Source organism: Bubalus kerabau, chromosome 14 (assembly GCF_029407905.1).
Source record: "Bubalus kerabau isolate K-KA32 ecotype Philippines breed swamp buffalo chromosome 14, PCC_UOA_SB_1v2, whole genome shotgun sequence".
Classification (NCBI taxonomy): domain Eukaryota; kingdom Metazoa; phylum Chordata; class Mammalia; order Artiodactyla; family Bovidae; genus Bubalus; species Bubalus kerabau.
The window spans coordinates 25,063,033-25,084,933 of NC_073637.1; the positions used below are offsets into that span (position 1 = coordinate 25,063,033).

At 38.6% G+C, this 21,901-nt stretch overlaps 1 protein-coding gene across 7 annotated transcripts in view; it reads right to left on the reverse strand.

Annotated features, from left to right (window-relative positions):
* Window positions 1-1,787: 1,787 nt before the first annotated feature.
* Window positions 1,788-21,901, reverse strand: part of TMEM68 (transmembrane protein 68) — a 36,351-nt gene continuing 16,237 nt past the window's right edge. For 5 of the 7 annotated variants that reach the window (XM_055546024.1, XM_055546023.1, XM_055546022.1 and 2 more), the window contains 5 exons: window positions 17,757-17,924; window positions 14,586-14,779; window positions 7,765-7,825; window positions 5,550-5,689; window positions 1,788-3,350 (listed from right to left, as the gene is read on the reverse strand). In XM_055546024.1, the coding sequence (XP_055401999.1) occupies window positions 3,234-3,350; window positions 5,550-5,689; window positions 7,765-7,825; window positions 14,586-14,779; window positions 17,757-17,924 (680 nt within the window). In that variant the 3' untranslated portion in view covers window positions 1,788-3,233. Of the gene's footprint in view, window positions 3,351-5,549; window positions 5,690-7,764; window positions 7,826-12,505; window positions 12,589-14,585; window positions 14,780-17,756; window positions 17,925-21,901 lie in introns of all 7 variants that reach the window. The other 2 variants (XR_008702150.1, XM_055546025.1) reach the window with 2 other exon arrangements.

Below are 21,901 nucleotides of genomic sequence, written 5' to 3' on the forward strand. Positions count from 1 at the left end.
GAGTAGTAACATGTAGGCTTGTCACCCTTGTTAAGAACACAGATGTGTGAGCTCAGTTGCTCAGCTGTGTCCGACTCTCTGTGACCCCACAGACTGTAGCCTGCCAGGCTCCTCTGTCCATGGGATTTCCCAGGCAAGAACACTGGAGTGGGTTGTCATTTCCTCCTCCAGGGGATCTTCCCGACCCAAGGATCAAATCCATGTCTCCTTTGTCTCCTGTATTGGCAGATGGGATTCCTTACCACTGAGCCACATGGGAAGCCTCTAATAACATGGAACTTGATCCAAATGCGGACCAGAAATACAGAACTGTCATCTTAATTAACTTAATGCTTAGTTTCCTGGGGAGATGGACATCCTGAGTGAAGAACTGGGCTTAACAAATTGTAAATTTAGGTGTGTATATTTTGCCACAACAAAGAAGTAACAAAGGTATATTTTACCGGAAGAAGGAAATGACAACCCACTCCATGTTCTTGCCTGGGAAATCCCATGGACAGAGGAGAGTGGAGGGCTGCAGTCCATGGGATCACAAAGAGTCAGACACAACTGAGCATGCACACACACACAGTGCATTCTGAGGAAAGACCATAGGTGTGCCTTAGCGTTCTGCATTCAGGGCTTCTTGAAAGATGTCACCCACTTAGTATGAATAGAATGCTGGACTACTAACTTTAAAAAATAGACATGCAACAAGCAACAAAGGCTTACTGTATAGCACAGGAAACTACAGTATCTTGTAATAACTTATAATGGAAAATAATTTCAAAAAAATATGTGTGTACCTGTACAACTGAATCACCTTGCTGTGCACCTGAAACACTGAAAGCCAACTATACTTCAACAAAACATATACACTAAGAGAAAAATGTATTTTAAAAATAGTAATCGTATACACAAATACAAAACACACCCAACTTATCCCTGTAAACATCTATTATTTCAATGGTTCATAAATGTCATTAACTTCAGAGGGTCTCATATTTAGATCTATTATTATTATGCAATAATGTTAATAATAATATTACTTATGTCTACATTTAGTCGCATTCCCTCAATCTTCCAGTGAAAGTGACCGTAGTTCAGTTGTGTCTCTGCAATCCCAGGGACTGTAGCTCACCCGGCTCTTCTGTCCATGAGCTTCTCCAGGCAGGAATACTGGCGTGGGTAGCCATTCCCTTCTCTAGGGGATCTCCCTGACTCAGGGCTCGGACCTGGGTCTCCTGCATTGCAAGCAGATTCTTTACCACCAGGGTAGCCACCAGGGAAGCCCCCTCATTCTTCTAAATGGCATTTAAATTCAAATAGCATAGATAAAGACTTTGTATTAAATGAGACAGCCTTCTTGTTAATACTTCTCTGAGTATCAGAGAAGAAAAAAGTTTTAAGTAAAGCAGTAAAACTTCAATACTGTAAAAAAAATAATGGCTTTTGCTACATTAGCAATGAATGTTGTTCTTTCTTCAGGTTTTAAAACCCAATAGTTGCCAAAAAAACATTATTCTCATTCATATTATGACCATTTTTTAAACTCTGGAAATATTGATGAATTTTTTAAAAAACAGTGCTCACTACTTGAGAGGGAAAAAAAAGCTGCAAATTAGTTGATACTTTTCACTGAAATTAAAATATATTTATTACACTGAAAAGTCAGGTTTATTCATTATGGCTGAGATTGATGAAATATGACTATAGGTGAGAAAAGCATAAATAGTAAAATAAGAAATCAGTTTAAATTTTAAAAAATGTCACATATGTAATCTCACAAGAACAGGAACTGCAATTCAGCTTTACTTTTTTTATTTTTCTTAATTGTACATACATTACACATATCATACATACATACTTGTTATACAAAAGTGTATACAAAAATCCAAGTAATTTAATATCTTAAAAAGGGAGAGGGACATACTGCATTTGATTCCCGGCAGTATTCTGTTTAAATACTTTTAAATTCAGATTTCAAAGAGACAACAAATCGAAACCCATTAATTTTTCAGAGAGCCCTATGTTCACATAAATTCATCATTCAAGTATATTTTTATTGAAACAATAAACCATCCGTCTGGATGCAGAGTCAAGCTGAATGAGCCAGGATGCTGAGAAAAGCAGAGCTTTCTCCCGGGGCTGTCATCAGCCTAGAGTCAGCTTCTAAAGTACGAGATGCAGGGCATGACTGTGATTTCTAACCTGACACTATTAAATGCCACATTACAGGGCAGACGACGCAGAGCATACCTTCTATGGTTTGTCTACAGATTCTCATTAAAAATATAATACTAAAAAGAATAACCACAATAATTAGGAATTTTACTTTCCCTAATTTCTGTTTTACTTAGTTTGAAAAACAGTACATCTTTTTCATTGTTGCTTGGCAACTTGACATCATACCTGAAGGAATAATTTAAACATCCTATGGACAAAATAAATACACAAACTTCTAAAAGATCTTGGTATTGTTTAGTTTATACAGTCATAATTTCCATACTATGGATATCAATCACACCAAATATAAAGAGTTAAAACAATATTCCTCACCAAAGGATTAACATGTTTTTAAAAAGTGAATTGTTGAGGCACAAAAATATGTGATTTGCTGAAGGTCATGAAAGGAATGAGAAGCAGAGGAAAGAGCTTGTTTTTCTCTAACTTAAGCATCTGTACTAAAACCCTAGGTTAAGCCATCTTGCAAAACTAGCTCAGTGCAAGAGATGCAGAAACTAGATGCATTATTTAGGAATGTTTGTTTACCTCCACTGCTATTATTGATAAACTAAACTTTAAGGATCTATGTGTAGGATACATGATTAGGCAACTATAAAAAGAACCATGATCATTTTCCAAATTATGAGGCATGGAGTGGGTAGCCATTCCCCTCTCCAGGGGATCTTCCCGACCCAGGGATCAAACCTGGGTCTCCTGCATTACAGGCAGATTCTTTACCAGATGAGCTACTAGGGAAGATCATAGATTTAAGGATCTATGTTTATGATACATGATTAGAAAATTATAAAAAGAATCATGATCATTTTCTGAATTATGATGCATGTAGTGAGTTACTGTTTAAATTTGACACAACTGATTGCAGAAACATAATTGACAACATAATTTTAAGCAAACAAGTTCAATGAAAGATACTTCTTGACATGATTTTTTAAAAAAAAATACTAATTATAGAACCTACAAAATTCAGAATACAGTCCTATAGATACAAACATATTAATATAAATGTATTAAAGAGTCTTCTGGTTGATCTTTTGTTTGTTACGAAAACGTTCTAGCAAAGCACTCATTATGTTTCCGGGTATTCTTTGGTGCTTGTCAATCAGAGCTTGAACAGCATCCTTCGTCTATCAAGAAAGCAAAAGAAAAGCCATTATTCTTTTAGTTCTCAATGTAGATATTTAGTTTGTAAGGATATATATAGTACTTTAATATAGTATACTTTAATATAATACTTTACTTTATTATTACTATTTAATAATAAATAAATTATTATTTATTTATTATTATATTTATACTTTAATACTTTTTTTTAATATACTAGTACTTTAAAGCGGAGAAGGCAATGGCAACCCACTCCAGTACTCTTGCCTGGAAAATCCCATGGATGGAGGGGCCTGGTAGGCTGCAGTCCATGGGGTCGCTAGGAGTCTGATACGACTGAGCGACTTCACTTTCACTTTTCACTTTCATGCATTGGAGAAGGAAATGGCAACCCACTCCAGTGTTCTTGCCTGGAGAATCCCAGGGACGGGGGAGCCTGGTGGTCTGGCGTCTATGGGGTCGCACAGAGTCGGATACGACTGAAGTAACTTAGCAGCAGTACTTTAAAGAAGTCTTCCCAAACTTAGCATCTATCAATCCTCAGAATGAATGACTTCTTTCTCAGTTTTGTTTTTTAATGTAATACTGTTAATTTAACTTCAAAAACCTTTCGGCATTCTAAACATACAAAAAATAATGAAATGTTGCAAACTGTGTTTAGTACTGAAGGTTCTTAAACTTTTATTCATGCAGTGACTATTCAAGGTGCATAGCATGTTTCTTTAATTTTCATTTTATTTTTTTGGACTATCATTGCTTTACAATGCTGTGTTAATTTCTGGCTGTATAACAAAGTGAATCACCTATATGTATACATATATCCCCTCCCTCTTGAGCCTCTTTCCCAACCCCTCCCCCATGTAACCCAGCAATCCTACTACTGGGCATATACCCTGAGAAAACCATAAGTCAAAAGGACACATGTACCCCAGTGTTCATTGCAGCACTGTTTTTAATAGCCAGGACATTGGATAACCTAAATGTCAAACAACAGATGAACGGATAAAGAAGCTGTGGTACATATATATAATGGTATATTACACACCCGTATTTCCTACATTCACTTCATTACAGTTCAATTACAGATACTGTCCGCATGGCAACTTTCTATACCTTAAGATACACCTTAGCATTTTTCTAGCATTGTGCACAGCAATGCCCTACACACCGTAAACACTAAAAAGAACTGAAGGGGGGAAATCAGAAGGGAAAAAGTAGTAGGAAGTTTTCTGGCGGGCTCATGGATGTTTCACCCCTTTCCAGCTCCCACAACAAAATGTCAGCGGTACTCAGGTTGAGAAATCAAGCCACAAGCACAGCATTGTGCTAAAGTGCTCACGCGCATGCTCAGTTGCTTAGTCGTGTCCAACTCTTTGTGACCCCATGGACTATGGCCCACCAGGCTCCTCTATCATGGGATTTCCCAGGCAAGAATACTGGAGAGGGTTGCCATTTCCTTCTCCAGGGGATCTTCCCAACCCTGGGATTGAACTCACGTCTCCTGCATTGACAGGTATATTCTTTTACTATTGAACCACCTGGGAAGCCCCCTTGTGCTAACACATCACCTTAAAAACATCAGTTACTGACCTTCTACATGGGGCTATATGTTCCTAGGATAGCAACAGTAGCCAGCATCCACAGAGCACTTACTGGGTGGCAGACAGTTTTCAACAGTGAACGTGATCAGTCGCCTGTGACCCTCTGGGTACATGTGAGTGGGCTCCCTGTCTCTCCCCTAGACTAGAGCAGGGTGGTGGGGCCTGCCTGCGTCACAGAGCAAACAACCTGACTCCGCAACTCACAAACAAGCGTCCGTTTTCCTCCCAAGCTACTTCTACCAGACAAAGGCAATTTCTTTCTTTTCATGGAGGTCAAAGCTTTCTTCTTCTAAACATCACTTACAAAACTTTTTAAATATCAGGGCCAAGAACTTCAACCTCAACAGTACTGACATTTTAGAAAGAACAGCTCTTCGCTGTGGGGACTGCCCTGCCCACCACAGAATATCTACCAGCATCCTTGACCTCTACCCACGGGACACCAAGGGCACCACCACCTCCCGAGTTCTGTCCACTGTGACAATAAAAATGTCCCCAGGCACAGGCAGATGTCCCTTGGGGGAAAAGTCACTGCTGATCCAGAACACATTTGTGGAATTAATGAGTTCATTTTCAGTAAAAGTAAAAATATGTCCTAAAACTAAAGAAAGAATAATTTACCTTTTCGGCTAGTTCTTCTGCTGTGATCTTTGGGTCGTATGGAATGGGATCACCTAAGTACGTGCGCAACTTCACAGGAAAACCTCCGTACATGGGGGCAAATGGATAGCGGAACTTTTCATAAAGCCACCTAAACAGCCCTGTTTTAAAGGAAATGAAATCATTTTAATTGTTACATATTCTGAGCATATAATTGTAATCTTTCAAATGAATTATGTAAGACTTCGAGGAAGGTGGCACCCAGTATCATCTCCTGGCAATTAACACATTTTTTTTTAAAGGGAGGCTTTTCCCTGAAGGTAACAAATGTGCCACACTAACGCAAGATGCCAGTGACAGAAGAAACCGGGGGGTGGGGAGGTGTGTGGGCCCCTCTGTGCCTTCTGCTCTATTTTTCTGTCAACCTAAAAATGCTCAATAAATAAGGTCTATTAATGGGGGGTAGGAGTGGAGATGAGCTTTCAAAAAATAAGAATTTTAAAAGACAAACTAATTACTATTATTGCAAAACAGATAAAGACAAAAAGAGGCTAAACAGTCTAGAGGCTCATAAATATGTGACTTACATGAATAAAAGAAAAAATGGAGCCATAAAATAAATTCAAATAAACATGAGACCAAAATACACCGAAAAACTAAGACTAAAAATACTGTAAATTAGGGGAAAGAATTATTAGTGCTAAGGACCAAGTGCGAAATTTAGCAAGATTAAAAGTGGTAGTAATGTAAAATAAACTGATGGGCTAAGACTGTATAAGTTTACAAAACAATCCACAAAAGGCAAGAACATGGAATATACAATTATGAATTGTACTGAAAGTTTAAAACACTGTTTATATGTGGAAACACAGAATATACCATAAGACTCAGAGTAGTACTCAAAACAATACATTACTACACATCAATTTTTGAGATATTCAACTGTTAAAATAAAAAAGGCAGTCAAAAAATTTTAAAACCACTTTACAGTTAAAGGAACAAAATTAGGAATGATTTCTGATATGCAAAATTAGGAATGATTTCTGGTATACAACTTAAATTCTAAAGAAATGACCTGAAAGAAAATTAGAAGGAACAATTATACAACAAAAGCTAAACATCACATTAACCTGCCTTTCTATTTCACATTTGGAAAAAAAAAGACCTAAGAAAACATAATATAATATCAACTATACACCAACATTAGATATAAAAGGAACAATAGAAGTTTAGGGTTTTCAGGATGGGATTTATATATGGATAGGAACACTAACAATATAGTGCTAAGGATACAAAATATAATCAAATACAGAAACCACAGGGTACAAAACAAACCATAAAAATTTCATAAAAATAAATAAGCCAACAACAAACTCCAAACAGAAAGCACATCTAATTGCTATCCTTCCTATGCTGCTGCTGCTGCTGCTGCTGCTAAGTCGCTTCAGTCATGTCTGACTCTGTGTGACCCCACAGACAGCAGCCCACTAGGCTCCCCCGCCCCTGGGATTCTTCAGACAAGAACACTGGAGTGGGTTGCCATTTCCTTCTCCAATGCATGAAAGTGAAAAGTGAAAGTGAAGTCACTCAGTCTTAGCGACTCCATGGACTGCAGCCTACCAGGCTGCTCTGTCCATGGGATTTTCCAGGCAAGAGTACTAGAGTGGGGTGCCACTGCCTTCTCTGATCCTTACTATAGCTAGGTTCAAAGCTATTTTTATCAAAAACTAAAGGTAGGCAAAAAGAACTCTTTGATGTAAGTTTATCATGGTTCAAAAAAATAAAAAGAACAAGAAGTAACAGTAATAAATGAAAGCAAATGGTATCTCCTTAGGTTGCTAATCTTAATTCAGTATTTTGTTGTCATCCATTTTTAAAGCTGTAACTTCTTCAGGAATGAGTTAGGAACGTAGTCTGGGTAATATGTAAGTCTGTTCTAAACCTCAACAATATGGTTTAACACAGAATTAGAAAATTCACTATGCAATTTTTAAAAGCCCATGGTAAATAATCTTCAGTATATATGAGACTCAACAAAAATTGAACACCTAGAACTGCCACCACTTAGAACCAGTTATCACTTAGATTTAAAAAAGAAAAATACCTAAATAGTATATGCATTTTCTAAAATAAATTCAAAAGGTTTCTGCATAGCATTTAAAAGTCCAAATATTTAAAATATTACATTCTAAATATTACAGTTATACTTAGAAAAACCATATGAATCAGAACTTACTTGTTCCTCCAAGTGATCTAAATCCTTCTCGAATATTTTGTGTAAACATAGGAATAATGGGCTAAAGAGAGAATTTGAATTAAAAAGTAAATACATTAATCCATTTGATGTCTCCATTAAGTCACTATTGCAAAATTTTAAGGGCCTGTTTAAGTCACAAAACTAAGGTATTTTAAAAAATAAAAATATACTGTTATCACTAGTGTGATTTATTGAGTAAAATTAACGTGGTATTTATAAATATGAATATATATATATATAAATTGGAAACACTACCCTCTAGTGGTAATATGCAATATTTCATTTGCCAGCTTTGCTATCATTCTATATGAACTCCTGAAACTCAAGGATTAAAGTAATCATCAATGTCATTGAGTAAAATGAATGATAATTAAACTGGTTTTAGTGGGGTACTGAATAGTATGCTCACTGAAGAAAAAGTTACAAGACAGAAATTCTCTCTATGGGGAAATTTATATAATTTTAAATAAGTTTTGGCAAGATGCTATCCTGAAATTAGTGAAACACCATTTTTTGTGTGTGATCTTATTAAATCTGAAAGTGTTCAATATCAGTGAAAACTGTATAAATTGTTGTTAAGTCGCTAAGCTGTGTCTGACTCTTTTTGTGACCCCATAGACTGTAGCCCATCAGGCTCCTCTGTCCATGGGTTTCTCCAGGTAAGAGTACTGGAGTGGGTTGGCACTTCCTTCTCCAGGTGATCTTTCAGACCAGGGATTGAATCCCCGTCTCCTGCACTGGCAGGCATATTCTTTACTGCTGAGCCACCAGGGAAACCCATATATAAGACTCAACAGTCTTTTGGACTCTGTGGGAGAAGGAGAGGGTGGGATGATTTGGGAGAATGGCATTGAAACATGTAAAATATCATGTATGAAACGAGTCGCCAGTCCAGGTTCGATGCACGATACTGGATGCTTGGGGCTGGTGCACTGGGACGACCCAGAGGGATGGAATGGGGAGGGAGGAGGGAGGAGGGTTCAGGATGGGGAACACATGTATACCTGTGGCGGATTCATTTTGATATTTGGCAAAACTAATACAATTATGTAAAGTTTAAAAATAAAATAAAATTTAAAAAAAAAAAAAAAGACTCAACACCAAAAAATAGGAAAAGCGTATGTGTGTATGTGTGTGTGTATATATAAACTCTTCATATCATTAATTTTGGAGGATATCTGTTCACAAGCTCATGGTTTTTATTTTTCCATGAATATCAATGATTAAATATGATTCCCTGGTGGCTCAGATGATAAACAGTCTGCTTGCAACGTGGGAGACCCAGGTTCGATCCCTGGGTCAGGAAGATCCCCTGGAAAAGGAAATGGCAACCCACTCCAGTATTCTTGCTTGGAAAATACCAAGGATGGAGGAGCCTGGCAGGCTACAGTCCACGGGGTTGCAAAGAGCCGGACATGACTGAACGACTTCACTCACTTAAAATGGAGGCCTTATCTAATCATAAAATAATGGATTAAGTAGCAAAGGACCATGTAAGGAGATTATGCCATAGTGAAACTGAAGTAGATAAAAAATTGAATAAAATACTTTAAAATGTACACAAAACATACCGAATTAAATGATGTTTAGAATAGATAAAATTGGTGGGGAAGGGCGAATGTCACTTCACTTACAGTCTACCATCAGCATTTGCTAAATCAGAGTGACCTGCCTTAGTGAGCAGGGCCTGAAACATTTACATAAGCTGACATTTAAAAAGCTGTTCCTTTTCAGCTTTGGAAAGCAGTAAAAAGTGGTGGGCTGAAGGAAAGATTCTGCAGGCACAGCTTTCTTCATAAAACTTACTCCCTCACATATACCTAACTGATCACTTATTTATTATCTCTGTAACCGACAGCAGAGACTTTGTTTCGTTCACAGTTGGATCCCCAGCACCTGGAACACTGCCCAGAAAAAGTAGGTGCTGACAGACAGTGTAATGGACAAACCACAGAAGGAATGAATCGACAGAACAGAAAGAAAATTCTGAGGAATTCACTTATGTTCTCTGAAAACAAAGGGTAGGAAACAGACAGCCAGCATTTTAAAAACCAGTTAGGATAGAGGGAAGTCGTGTAAAGAAAAGCAGTCCGAGGAAGAATTTAAAATCTGCTGGAGTTCATTCACAAAGCTAACACCTAAGACAAAGTAGACTGACTCTTCTGTAAAAAAATCCAGATTATGATTTTTCTAAAACCACCACTAGTTTTGTAGAATAAAGCAACAGCTGGAATCCTAATGTTTTAAATAGTTGCATAATGTCTTCAGAGTTGAAAAGATAAGATGCCCAAGAAGGAACAGAAAACTTCCAGCTCACATGTATACCACTTTGCCTTCTCCAACCAGTTCTGCCAGATTTACTCTGGCATTAAGCCCAAAGTTTGTATCGAAGGGTGTACTTTATAAAGATTCTTCAGGATGCATTTGTAGTTGTTGTTCAGTCACTAAGTCACGCCTGACTCTTTGTGACCTCATTGACTACAGCGCACCAGACTCCTCTGTCCTCCACTATCTCCTGGAGTTTGCTCAAATTCTCATCCAGTGAGTTGGTGAAGCTATTCAACCATTTCATCCTCTGTCGCCCCCTTCTCCTCCTATCCTCAATCTTTCCCAGCATCAGGGTCTTCTCCAATGAGTGGGCTTTTCGCATCAGGTGGCCAAAGTACTGGAGCTTCAGCTTCAGCATCAGTCCTTCCAATGAATATTCAGGGTTACTTTCCTTTAGGATTGACTGGTTTGATCTCCTTGCAGTCCAAGGGACTCTCAAGAGTCTTCTCCAGCACCACAATTCAAAATCATCAATTCTTCAGTGTTCACCCTTCTTTATGGTCCAAGTTTCACATTGTACTTGACTACTAGAAAAACCACAGCTTTGACTATACAGACCCTTGTCAGCAAAATGATGTCTCTGCTTCTTAATATACGTCTATGCTTGTCATGGGGCTTCCCAAGTGGTGCTAGTGGTAAGGAACCCACCTGCCGATGCAGGAGACATAAGAGACGTAGATGCAATCCGTGTGCCAGGAAGATCCACTAGAGAAGGGAATGGCAACCCACTCCAGTATTCTTGCCTGGAGAATCCCATGGACAGAGGAGCTTTGTGAGGTACAGTCCACAGGGTCACAGAGTCAGACACGACTGAGGCAACTTAGAACACATGCACTAGGTTTGTCATAGCTTTCCTTTCAAGGAACAAGCATCTTTTAATTTCATGGCTGCAGTCACCATCCATAATGATTTCAGGGCCAAGAAAATAAAATCTGTCACTGCTTCCACTTTTTTCCCTTCTGTGAAGTGATGGGACCAGATGCTATGATCTTTGTTTTTTTCACATTGATTTTTCAAGCCAGTGTTTTCACTCTCCACTTTCACCCTCATCAAAAGGCTCTTTAAGTTGCATTATCATCCTTTAATGGCTAACTCTCCAGAGGCTGGGCATTTCTAGAAGACACTAAACAGGAGAAAGCTTACCCTACAGGCTTAGTACTCCAGGCTGTACCCTGGGTCTGTGATTTCTATATTCATGTTCAAGCTTGCTGCCTTTCAGCTACAAGCATTACCGTTATTACAACTAAGTACTGTAGTTCACTCCTTTCTTTGTGACGCTTTGTATAACAAGGTAGTTGCATCAGTAACCTAGAATCAAATTGTTAATGTATGTTAACAATTTGTACATGTATGTGAGAGGGAGAGACTGTGTATTTTGTTAAAACTCCTCTCAGGAAATACAGTGGTCTTGGAGTCTTTGCCACAAAAATGTAAGTGGGCAAGTCACTCACTACACTTCAGTTTCTTCATGTATGAAACAGGGACAGTAATAAGAATTATCCCATCTCAAGCTTTTTTATAGATTAAGATAATACACATAAACAATATTACTGAAACAAATGCTATCTTCTTTTACATCTGTTACCTGTTTTCCAATTAGAGTACACAGGCTCATTTTTATCCCAACTTATTTAGGTATAATGTTACCTAAAAATTCTCAACAAAGTCGGAATTCTCAGGAATTCACAAAATAAAAGTGATTTCAGTTCAGTTCAGTCACTCAGTTATGTCCGACTCTTTGCGACCCCATGAATCGCAGCACGCCAGGCCTCCCTGTCCATCACCAACTCCCGGAGTTCACTCACACTCATGTCCATCGAGTTGGTGATGCCATCCAGCCATCTCATCCTCTGTCGTCCCCTTCTCCTCCTGTCCCCAATCCCTCCCAGCATCAGAGTCTTTTCCAATGAGTCAACTCTTCGCATGAGGTGGCCAAAGGACTGGAGTTTCAGCTTTAGCATCATTCCTTCCAAAGAACACCCAGTACTGATCTCCTTTAGAATGGACTGGTTGGATCTCCTTGCAGTCCAAGGGACTCTCAAGAGTCTTCTCCAACACCACAGTACAAAAGAGTGATTTAGATTATACCAAAACGCCTATAATTTTCACATGAACCTTAAGTATTTGCTATCAATATTCTGTGAACCTCCTTTGACAATCTAGATTTTTTTCATTTGAATTTCCATTACTTTGTTATTATACAATTTAAATGCAGCTAACCCTGCAACAACTGTCTTAAATTCTGACTCAAAGTTTATGGTAATTCTGTGAGACTGAGCAAAGGCTTTTCTAAATAAGTTACTGGTGCCATTTACAGCTATGGCCACATGCGGCTGAAAGGCTTCCCTCTTGGACCTGGAAGGACCTCTAAGCTCAGGGTGGGCGGACTCACTGTGAAGCGCACTGGCTGCCTGCCGTCCTGAACTGCAAGCTCTGCTTCGGTCCCTCCATCTCTCTCTGCCTGAGTTTCCTCATCTGCAACATTGGAATAATCACAGACGTCACCTACTTACTGTGCAGGGCACCAATGCAAAGCCTTTAAAAGCGCTAAGAAAGGTTGGGGGTGATGTAAGTCTTATCAACAATACACTGCTACGATGTAAGCCAGCAACGTTAAAGATTTTTGTTGATTAACTTGTGAAGGACTGTTCATTAAATTTTCTCAAGTTTTGTACCAAAACCTTAAATGATCTAGGTTATCTTATTTACCTAGAAACTCAAGGATTGATGAAAGGGTTTCTTTCTTTGTGATTTCTTTCTATCAAGCCTTCTTCCAGACAAAGGTCCTTAAAACTTTACTTAAGGATGAGGAATTAGAGTCCCATGATCAATGTGGGTGATTCCAAATCTATTTTCGTCAATAGATTTACAGCTGGATTTTGAAGTGTAAAATAAAGCTTTTCTAGCTTTTATCTTACACCTTGGAAGAAATAATTCTCTCAAAATATAAACCTGAAAATTGAGCTAGGTTTTTAGCTTTTATCATTGGCTCAATGTACATTTATACTGATTAGCCTTAATTTCTGAACAACTGTGCATATATCATCTTGTGTCCACAGTATTCATAAAGTCTAAAGTTTTGTTTTCTATCTTAATACATAAGATTTTTTAGAAAATAGGCTATAAATTAATTTTCTGTATCAGTAATACTATTAACCTAGACTTAAATTCAAAAGGCTCCTTTCTTACAGTGTTTAATATTGTGTTTACAAAATCAATTCAACAAATACACAGAGCCTAAGTGCTAATCATTGTACTCAGAACTCAGACTATAAAAAGACGGCTTTGTCCTAAGGAAGTGTATAACCTACTGTAGGACAATAGAGTTTAAATTTTTATGTTGTCCATTATAGAACACTTGGCCAAGTACATTAACTCACACCAAGATCACACTGATAAAGCACTATCTTCTAGGAGTTACATATACAAATATGTACAGTAGAGAATAGAGCGCAATGTATTATATTTTATTGTAACTCTGCGATTTAAAAAATAAAGGAAAAATGTCCATTCTTCCTTAAATGTTGCTTTTGGGTTAGAAGGAGACATCCATAATCCTTTCTTTTTTAATCAAAGGTCTGTATTTGCAAGTTAAGGGTCTAAACTGGTGTCTACATGACAGCAATGGAAACACACACACAAAAAAACAAAAATGTGAAAGTATGGGCAGCAGTCTCTAACTAACTGGCCTGGAAAAAGAAAACCACCTTGGCAAGTGCCACAATTTCTTTTTCTGATAGACAATCTAAAATGAAAATAAAGAAAAAACAAAGAAGAAACATCCCATAAGTAGTAAGTGTTTCATAGGACAAAGTACACTACAGAGACCAAAAAGCTGAGAAATACTTTCCAAAGCAAAAGAAAAGGACAGATGACATTCAGATTCTCCAGTTTACTAAGAATAATTACAGTGACTCCCAGAGGAACTGTCACTTTGTTGACAAATTCATTCTTTTTTAAAAGCTCTAAATTACACCAATATCTATTTCTCATCTTTATTCATACTATTAGATAGATGATCACATTTGCTGATGAAAAATGGTAGGAATCATATATTACTTGAGTTCTATTGTTATAAATTGGTCATAGACACAAGGATTATAATGAAACCAACTAACAGCCATCACTGAAATATGTCAACTCAAAGGATTAAACTCACAGAATTGGACTGATTATACTCATGAAAAGAGTATAACTGAAGGAATACAAAAATTTCATAAATCTGAATACAAGAAGCTGGATTTTGAAGTGTAAAATAAAGCTTTTCTAGGTATTCGCAAATTCCCAAACTGAATTTTTATAAAGATGGCTTCCCATGCACAAGGACTATTTGTCTATTGTTATGAGTTACAGACACTACTTTTTAAAGTAGTGCAAAGACAGGATCTAAATTCTGATATACTTTGGCTACTTAAGCATTCATTTTAAAGTTGACCTAGCTTTCCTTTAATAATCAGTTTTATACAACTCACCACTTTTGCATCGATTGCAACCTGAGCGAAGCCTTTCCGATTACCCCACACAATGTTGTAGGTCTCGTCACTCATCAGTGCTTCCCGAACGCCACCTGGTGAGATAGCCAGCAAGTGACCACTCTGCAGGATTTCAACACATTTTTCTCTTGGTCCATGAATAGCACAAAATACATCAAGTAATAAGCTAAACCCTGTAAGATATATTAGCATGAAGATACATCTTAAGTACTTTTTGTCCAATTTTCTGAGAACAAAAGTTTTCACAACCTACATAATGTAGTCGCTATACTTAAATCAGTAAGTTCTTTTTTTACTTTTTTTAAACCAACAGGAACTCTTAAGGGTAATCTAAGATCCATATTGCTGGTAAATTAATAGCAATGTCTTACTGATCACATCCTTCACGATCACCTACAACTCTGGCTGCATATCCAAATTCTCAATTAAAACCCCCAAGAACCTGAGAAAATAGGGAATTTTATGCCCATTTTGCAGAGGAGGAAAGTTGGCTCAGAGAATTGAGAGGCTTGCTCAAAGGCACACATTTGGCAAAGGGCAGGGCAGAGATTCCGGTCTAGGAGTGTCTAGTCTAAAGCTCTTCCAGTGCGAGTCATAGGCAAACACTGTCCACAGCATTTATGAGAGGGGTCAGCAACCACCCATCTAACCTTCCATTAACCCCATGAAAGAGTCACTGAGGAGAAAGTGAATCTAACTGACCTGGACCTACCCAAACTGGCAGGCCACAGTTAAATCTATCCAAATTAAAAGCAACCCCATGGACTGTAGCCTGCCAGGCTCCTCCGTCCATGGAATTTTCCAGGCAAGAGTACTGGAATGGGTTGCCATTTCCTTCTCCAGGGGATCTTCCTAACCTAGGGATCGAAGCTGGGTCTCCTGTGTTGCAGGCAGACACTTTACCATCTGAGCCACCACGGAAGCCCCCAAAATTAAAAGTTACACAGAGCTAATTTAACAGTAAGACTTTTTAAATCAACAATAATAGCAATATCACTAAGAGCTTTTAATAATGTTACTGTTTGGCTCGGGAACAATTCATTCCAGTCTTAATATGGTACAGTTTTTCAAATTACAACTACTTATGGATGAAAGAAATAATCCTATCAGTAATTAAATATTTTAACCAAACTCTAAACTGAAAGATTAGAGGACTGATGTTCATAACATAGCCCTGTGAGACTGGGAAATATGTGGATGGAGAGTGAAAACTGTACAGAATAGCCAAACTGCTCATAGGTTTAAGGGTCTGAGGCAAGATTATCAGTATTATTGAGAAGAAATAATTTTTATCTTCTATTAAAAGCTCACTGATCTCACTCGATACACTCTCAAGGTAAATGAGTAAATAGGGAAGGTTTAATAAAATATTATAAGATCATAAAGATTATAAAGGGGGAAAACTTTAGAGTCAAATGCTAAATAAAAATATTCACATTCTATTGCATGCGTGCTAAGTCGCTTCAGTTGTGTCTGACTCTTTGTAGCCCTAAGGACTGCAAAGAATACTGGAGTGGGTTGCCATTTCCTCCTCCAGGGGATCTTCCTGACACAGGGATCAAACCCACATCTTCTGCAGCTCCTGTACTGCAGGCGGATTCTTGACTGCTGAGCCACCAGGGAAGCCCCTCACATTCTATTGTGTATATTTAAAAAATGGAAGCAACCTAATGTTTCATAAGAGAAAACAAGTAAATATTTTAATCATATATTAAAAATGTTCTTTATAAAACATGGAAAAATGTTAATGTTGCATTAATTTTTTTAAAAGAACACAAAATAGTTTACATAAAATGAAAAAGTACAAATTAAAAATGAAGCAAAATACATCAAAATGATAACTGGGTACATGTTAGCATGATAAGACCATGTAATGATGTTATTTCCTCTAGTTTCCAAGTCTATTATAAAGTGATCATGTTAGTTTCCAAAGAAATATATTTTATAGCCAACTTACTTTATACACAAAGTACATCTTTTTTTGTGTATAAAAAAAGATGGCTTTTGTAGCAACACAGGGATACTGGAAGCATTAACCATGTCTGTGAGAGGCACTAAGTGAACTGTTATTTCATGCACTGTCTGGGGCTTAGCTGGCTGAGGGTTGGCTTTTGCTTTTATTAATCCAGAAAACATGCTATACATTTTCTTGGCTTGTTCCCAGTAATTTAGTGACAGAAGAAAATCTTAGTGAGTTTACTTTAGAATGATTCTTTAAAAATTCTTATCATGTTTGAAACCATTCAGTTTACTAATTTTTTTTTTCTTTTTTGGCTGTACCATATGGCCTGTGGGATCTTAGTTCCCCAACCAGGATTGAACCTGTGCCCTCAGCAGCAAAAGCACAGAGTCTTAACTGCTGGACCACCAGGGAATTTCCTGTTAATCTTTTTATTTTTATTTTATTGTGGTTTGGGGGGTCACACCACACAGCATGCAGGGTCTTAGTTTCCTGACCAGGGATCAAACCTGTTCCCCCTGCAGTGGAAGCACAGAGTCTTAACCACTGGACCACTAGAGAAGTCCCCCTATTAACCTTTTTTACAAGGCACAAAGCCTTTAGGAACATGAATATTAAAAAGAATGTAGTCCTCAATCTCAAGAGTTTTAATTCTACCACGCAAGTCAAATATGATAAGAGACATAATATGCTATATAGATTAGGATTTTTGAGGCAATATTATGTTACTATGTAAAGACAAAATATATCCTGGCTAGCTTATTTCACTAATTTTCATTTGCTATCCAACTGACAGTAATCAAACCCTGATTACTGTAGAAGTAAACTCTCAAATCAATACCTCATGGAAAAATTCACCATATGAAAAGTTAACTACCTTCTATACCAAAATATATATTGTTTGGCAAAAGTTACAATTTATTTTAGGATATAACTTTGAAAAATAATGACTAAATACTTATTAATAAAGAAAGAAATTAGATAACATTTTTGGCCATAATGTTTTTATATTTAGATATATTACCTAAAACAGATACTCCCAAATTGGAGTTCCAAGTGTACTACCCTAAAAAGGCAAAAAGATTTTCCATGTAATGCTATTAATAGAGAACTCAAAGATACACAGACTGTCACATAATTGGTCGTGTTCATTAAATATTCTTCTATCACCAGCTACAGTGAAAGTTTACCTGGAATTTTAAAGACAAAGTGATCCGCTACTACTCGGCAAGTTCTGCCTTTATGGATAAAAATTTTAGCCATGAAGTAGTAAAAATCTATGGGAATAGCTCCGTGATAAAAAATGATCAGTGCTGGTCCTTCTTCTGGTATTTTTTCCATCCCATGAACTTCATAACCTGTTAGAAAAACAAAGCACAGACACTTAAAATGTATTTAACATTAGTCTATTTATACTAAGTCTTCCCTGGCGGCTCTAATGGTGAAGAATCTGCTTGCAACGCAGGAGACCCAGATTTGATCCATGAGTCAGGAAGATCCCCTGGAGGAGGACATGGCAACCTACTCCAGTATTCTTGCCTGGAAAATCCTGTGGACAGAGGAGCCTGGCAGGCTACAGTCCGTGGGGTCACAAAGTCGAACACAACTAAGCGAATGAACAACAAATATATACATATACATCATTCTTCACAAATTCTTCGCATTCTATTCATTCAAAACAAAGATGACTCTATAGGATCTAACTACTACATGTGGAGAAAAAAATGTGATGAGAGATTTGAACTAAATGTCAAGAAAATCTCTCTCCTGTAGTATGAGTGGGACTAAAGACATGCCAGCCCTCACCTCTCCTCCCACCATTCTGTGCTGTGGGTGGACTGTGGGAAACACATATAAAAGGTTGAGGTAAGCTCCACACATGTGTCAGTAAAAACTACCCTGCGTGTTTCATCCCAGGAGGTGGGAAATGGCACTGTGCAGGAGAGGGCATGCGATCCTGGCCCTGGTCTAAGACCTGCTTTTGCCTCCCTTTTCCCCACCAGGGGGGGTTGTTATAGACCAGAGCCTCAGCTGGACCTGGCAAAGAGAAAACAGGAGCATCCAGAGGCCACGGCCAAGGGCAATGAGGCCCAAAGAAAAAGGAAGGAAGTCTTCAGTGACTAAAGGGGAGAAGGAAAAGCAAGTTCCTGTGGCCAGACTCTCCCACACAGAACTGCTGACACAAGACTGCAACTCACACACGAAAGACACGATGTCCAGAACACAGAAATCTGAAACTGCCAGTGTGCTTCTTTCCTTCAGTTTATCCCTTGTTAGATTTGCTAAGAAACAAACATTTAAATTATAAAGATTTAGGTGTAAATTTTAAGAGATTCATTTTTAAAGTAGTTTAGAATATCTTTGGGCTTCCCAGATGACTGAGAAGTAAAAAATCTGCCTGCTAATGCAGAAAACTCGGGTTTGATCCTTGAGTCAGGAAGATCCCCTGGAGAAGGGAATGGCAACCCACTCCAATATTCTTGCCTGGGAAATCCCATGGACAGAGCCTGGAAAGCTACAGTCCATGGGATCGCAAAAGAGTCGCACATGACTTAGTGACTAAACAACATAATATCTTCACCAAACAGATTAAGTGTGGTAACTGATTCTAGTATTGAAGAAATAAATTATTTGGTAATATATCAAATAAACTCAACAGAACAGTTTTAAAAATTAAATGTAATGATATTTCAAAATTGTGTTTCTGTACTGTTAACATTTCTTCCCAATTACCTAATTTTAGTTCAAGTAATTCAATTTATTTAGAATCAGTCACTGAAGTTGCCTGAAGTTATCAAAAGGATAGATCGTTCCAGCAGACAAACATTCTAAGAAATAAAGAATACTTCTTGAAGGGATTCTATACAGACTATTCCTTAGCTATGGTTTTTCCTGTGGTCATGTATGGATGTGAGAGTTGGACTGTGAAGAAGGCTGAGCACCAAAGAATTGATGCTTTTGAACTGTGGTGTTGGAGAAGACTCTTGAGAGTCCCTTGGACTGCAAGGAGATCCAACCAGTCCATTCTGAAGGAGATCAGCCCTGGGATTTCTTTGGAAGGAATGATGCTAAAGCTGAAACTCCAGTCCTTTGGCCACCTCATGCGAAGAGTTGACTCATTGGAAAAGACTCTGATGCTGGGAGGGATTGGGGGCAGGAGGAGAAGGGGAGGACAGAGGATGAGATGGCTGGATGGCATCACTGATTCGATGGACGTGAGTCTCAGTGAACTCTGGGAGTTGGTGATGGACAGGGAGGCCTGGCGTGCTGCGATTCATGGGGTCGCAAAGAGTCGGACACGACTGAGCGACTGATCTGATCTGATCTGATCTGATTCCTTAGCTTCCCCTTTGTTTTCCAAAATAATTTTCTTTTAAAAGAATTGACAATTAATTGAACTGCTTCCATATTACCAAATCACCGGGTTGAAAGCAGAAAAATTAAATTCAGCAGTTCACTATCGACAACTAAAATTTACCATCTTTCCACTAAACCTTAAGCCCCAATATTCAACCTCATTGATCGTGAAGCACGGATGTGGTCATACCGCCCCTAGCTCAGAAAGCATCAGTGGATGGTCACACTGGTCAAACACTGTCAAGGCCTTTCAGACCCCAAAAAGGCCCATCAAGTGATGTCACATTCTTTCCTGTGTCACATGGACCAGGGCGCGTCCCACCTCCACGCTGCCCACGTGACCGCCTCTAATGGAGCACTTCCGGTCACACGTTCATAGAAATGCTGGGGGCTTTACCTGCTCCTCCCTTGGACTCTCTTTTCTGGTCACCACGTTCTGAGTGTTTACCTCCACTCTCTTAAGTATATCACTCCCTCTCCCCAACGTGGGTTTTGAAGTGCAACCCCGTCTTCTGCCTACAGGACCCGTCCTGGGTGGGGGTGATGGGTACCAGCGCTCAGAGAAAGACGTCACTCTCCAAGACGGCTGTTACCACCGTCCATCCCTCCGCTGTTCAGGAAGGGGGCCTGGACATATGCACGTCTGTGTACATTTCCAGTGGTCTGGGTCCCTTCACCAAGAACAGCCCTGCTCTGTAACGAATGTGGCTCTTTTGTTTTATGCCGTGAAATGCATACTTATTTACCTCCCCTACTCTGCGCCTTGATCTTAAGAACTTTTCAGATTCTTTGGTTTCCCCCAGAGCTTCACTCGCAGGGATAACTGCCTACCACCTTGCTTCCCAGGTGGCCTAGTGGTAAAGAATGCCCCTTTCAATGCAATAGACACAGGTTCAATCCCTGGGTGGGGAAGAGCCCCTGGAGGAAATGGCAACCCACTCCAATATTCTTGCCTGGAGAATCCCATGGACAGAGGAGCCTGGCAGGCTACTGTCCATGGGGTTGAAAAGAGTGGGACACGACTGAAGCGACTGAGCAGGCAAGCATGCACCGTAATTTCAGATAAGGCTAATCTCCTAAGAGATGATCCCTTCTAAATATGACACCAAAAACCCGTTTGTAAGGCTGTACACCTACACACTATGGTAAAATGACAATACCATCCTTTTGGGTCTTCCTCAGGAAAGCAAACGGACCTAAAAAATTACCTACAAAATAAAGGCAAGCTCCTGGCTGGGCACAGCATTCAATTGTCTCACAACTTAATTTCAGTCTACCTTTCCAGGTTCATCCTTCCACATAGCTCTCACCCAAGAACACGAATGACCCCTCTTTTGGTCCTGAATACACCCTGCATTTCACTCAGTACCCGGCTGTCTGAATGTTTGAACACAGGTAGTTTTCCTACTGTGATTATAATAATGAATCTTAGTTTTTTTCCTGCAACAATGTATCTTGGACATCTACTTGATAAACACATGTAGTGATCTCTTATTGATGATGTTTTAATGGCTATAAAGTATTCCATAATGAATTCCTATCACAGTTCATTGAGCCATTTCCCTATTTAGGGACACTGGACTGTTTCCAGTTTTTCACAAATAATTGCTGCAATGAACATTCATTTATATGCATCCTGTACACTGTGGGAGTTTACCACTAGACTGGATACTGAGACAACTGGATAGTAAGGGCAACTGACCATATGATACACCCATTTTAAATTATAACAGAAGCTACCGAATGGGCCTCCTGACTGGCTGCACTACAGTACTTTCTTAAAGGCACTGAGAATCCCTGTCCCCACATTCTTACTCTTTAATGTCAACAAACTAATTTTTGCCAATATTTTGAGTAAAAATGATTCTTAGCATAAGTTTTAATTTGCACTTTCCTAATTACTAGGGGGCTTGTGAATCTGTCATAATTGTTGGCATTTATGTTTAGGTCATTTTCAGATCACATGTTTAGACCATTT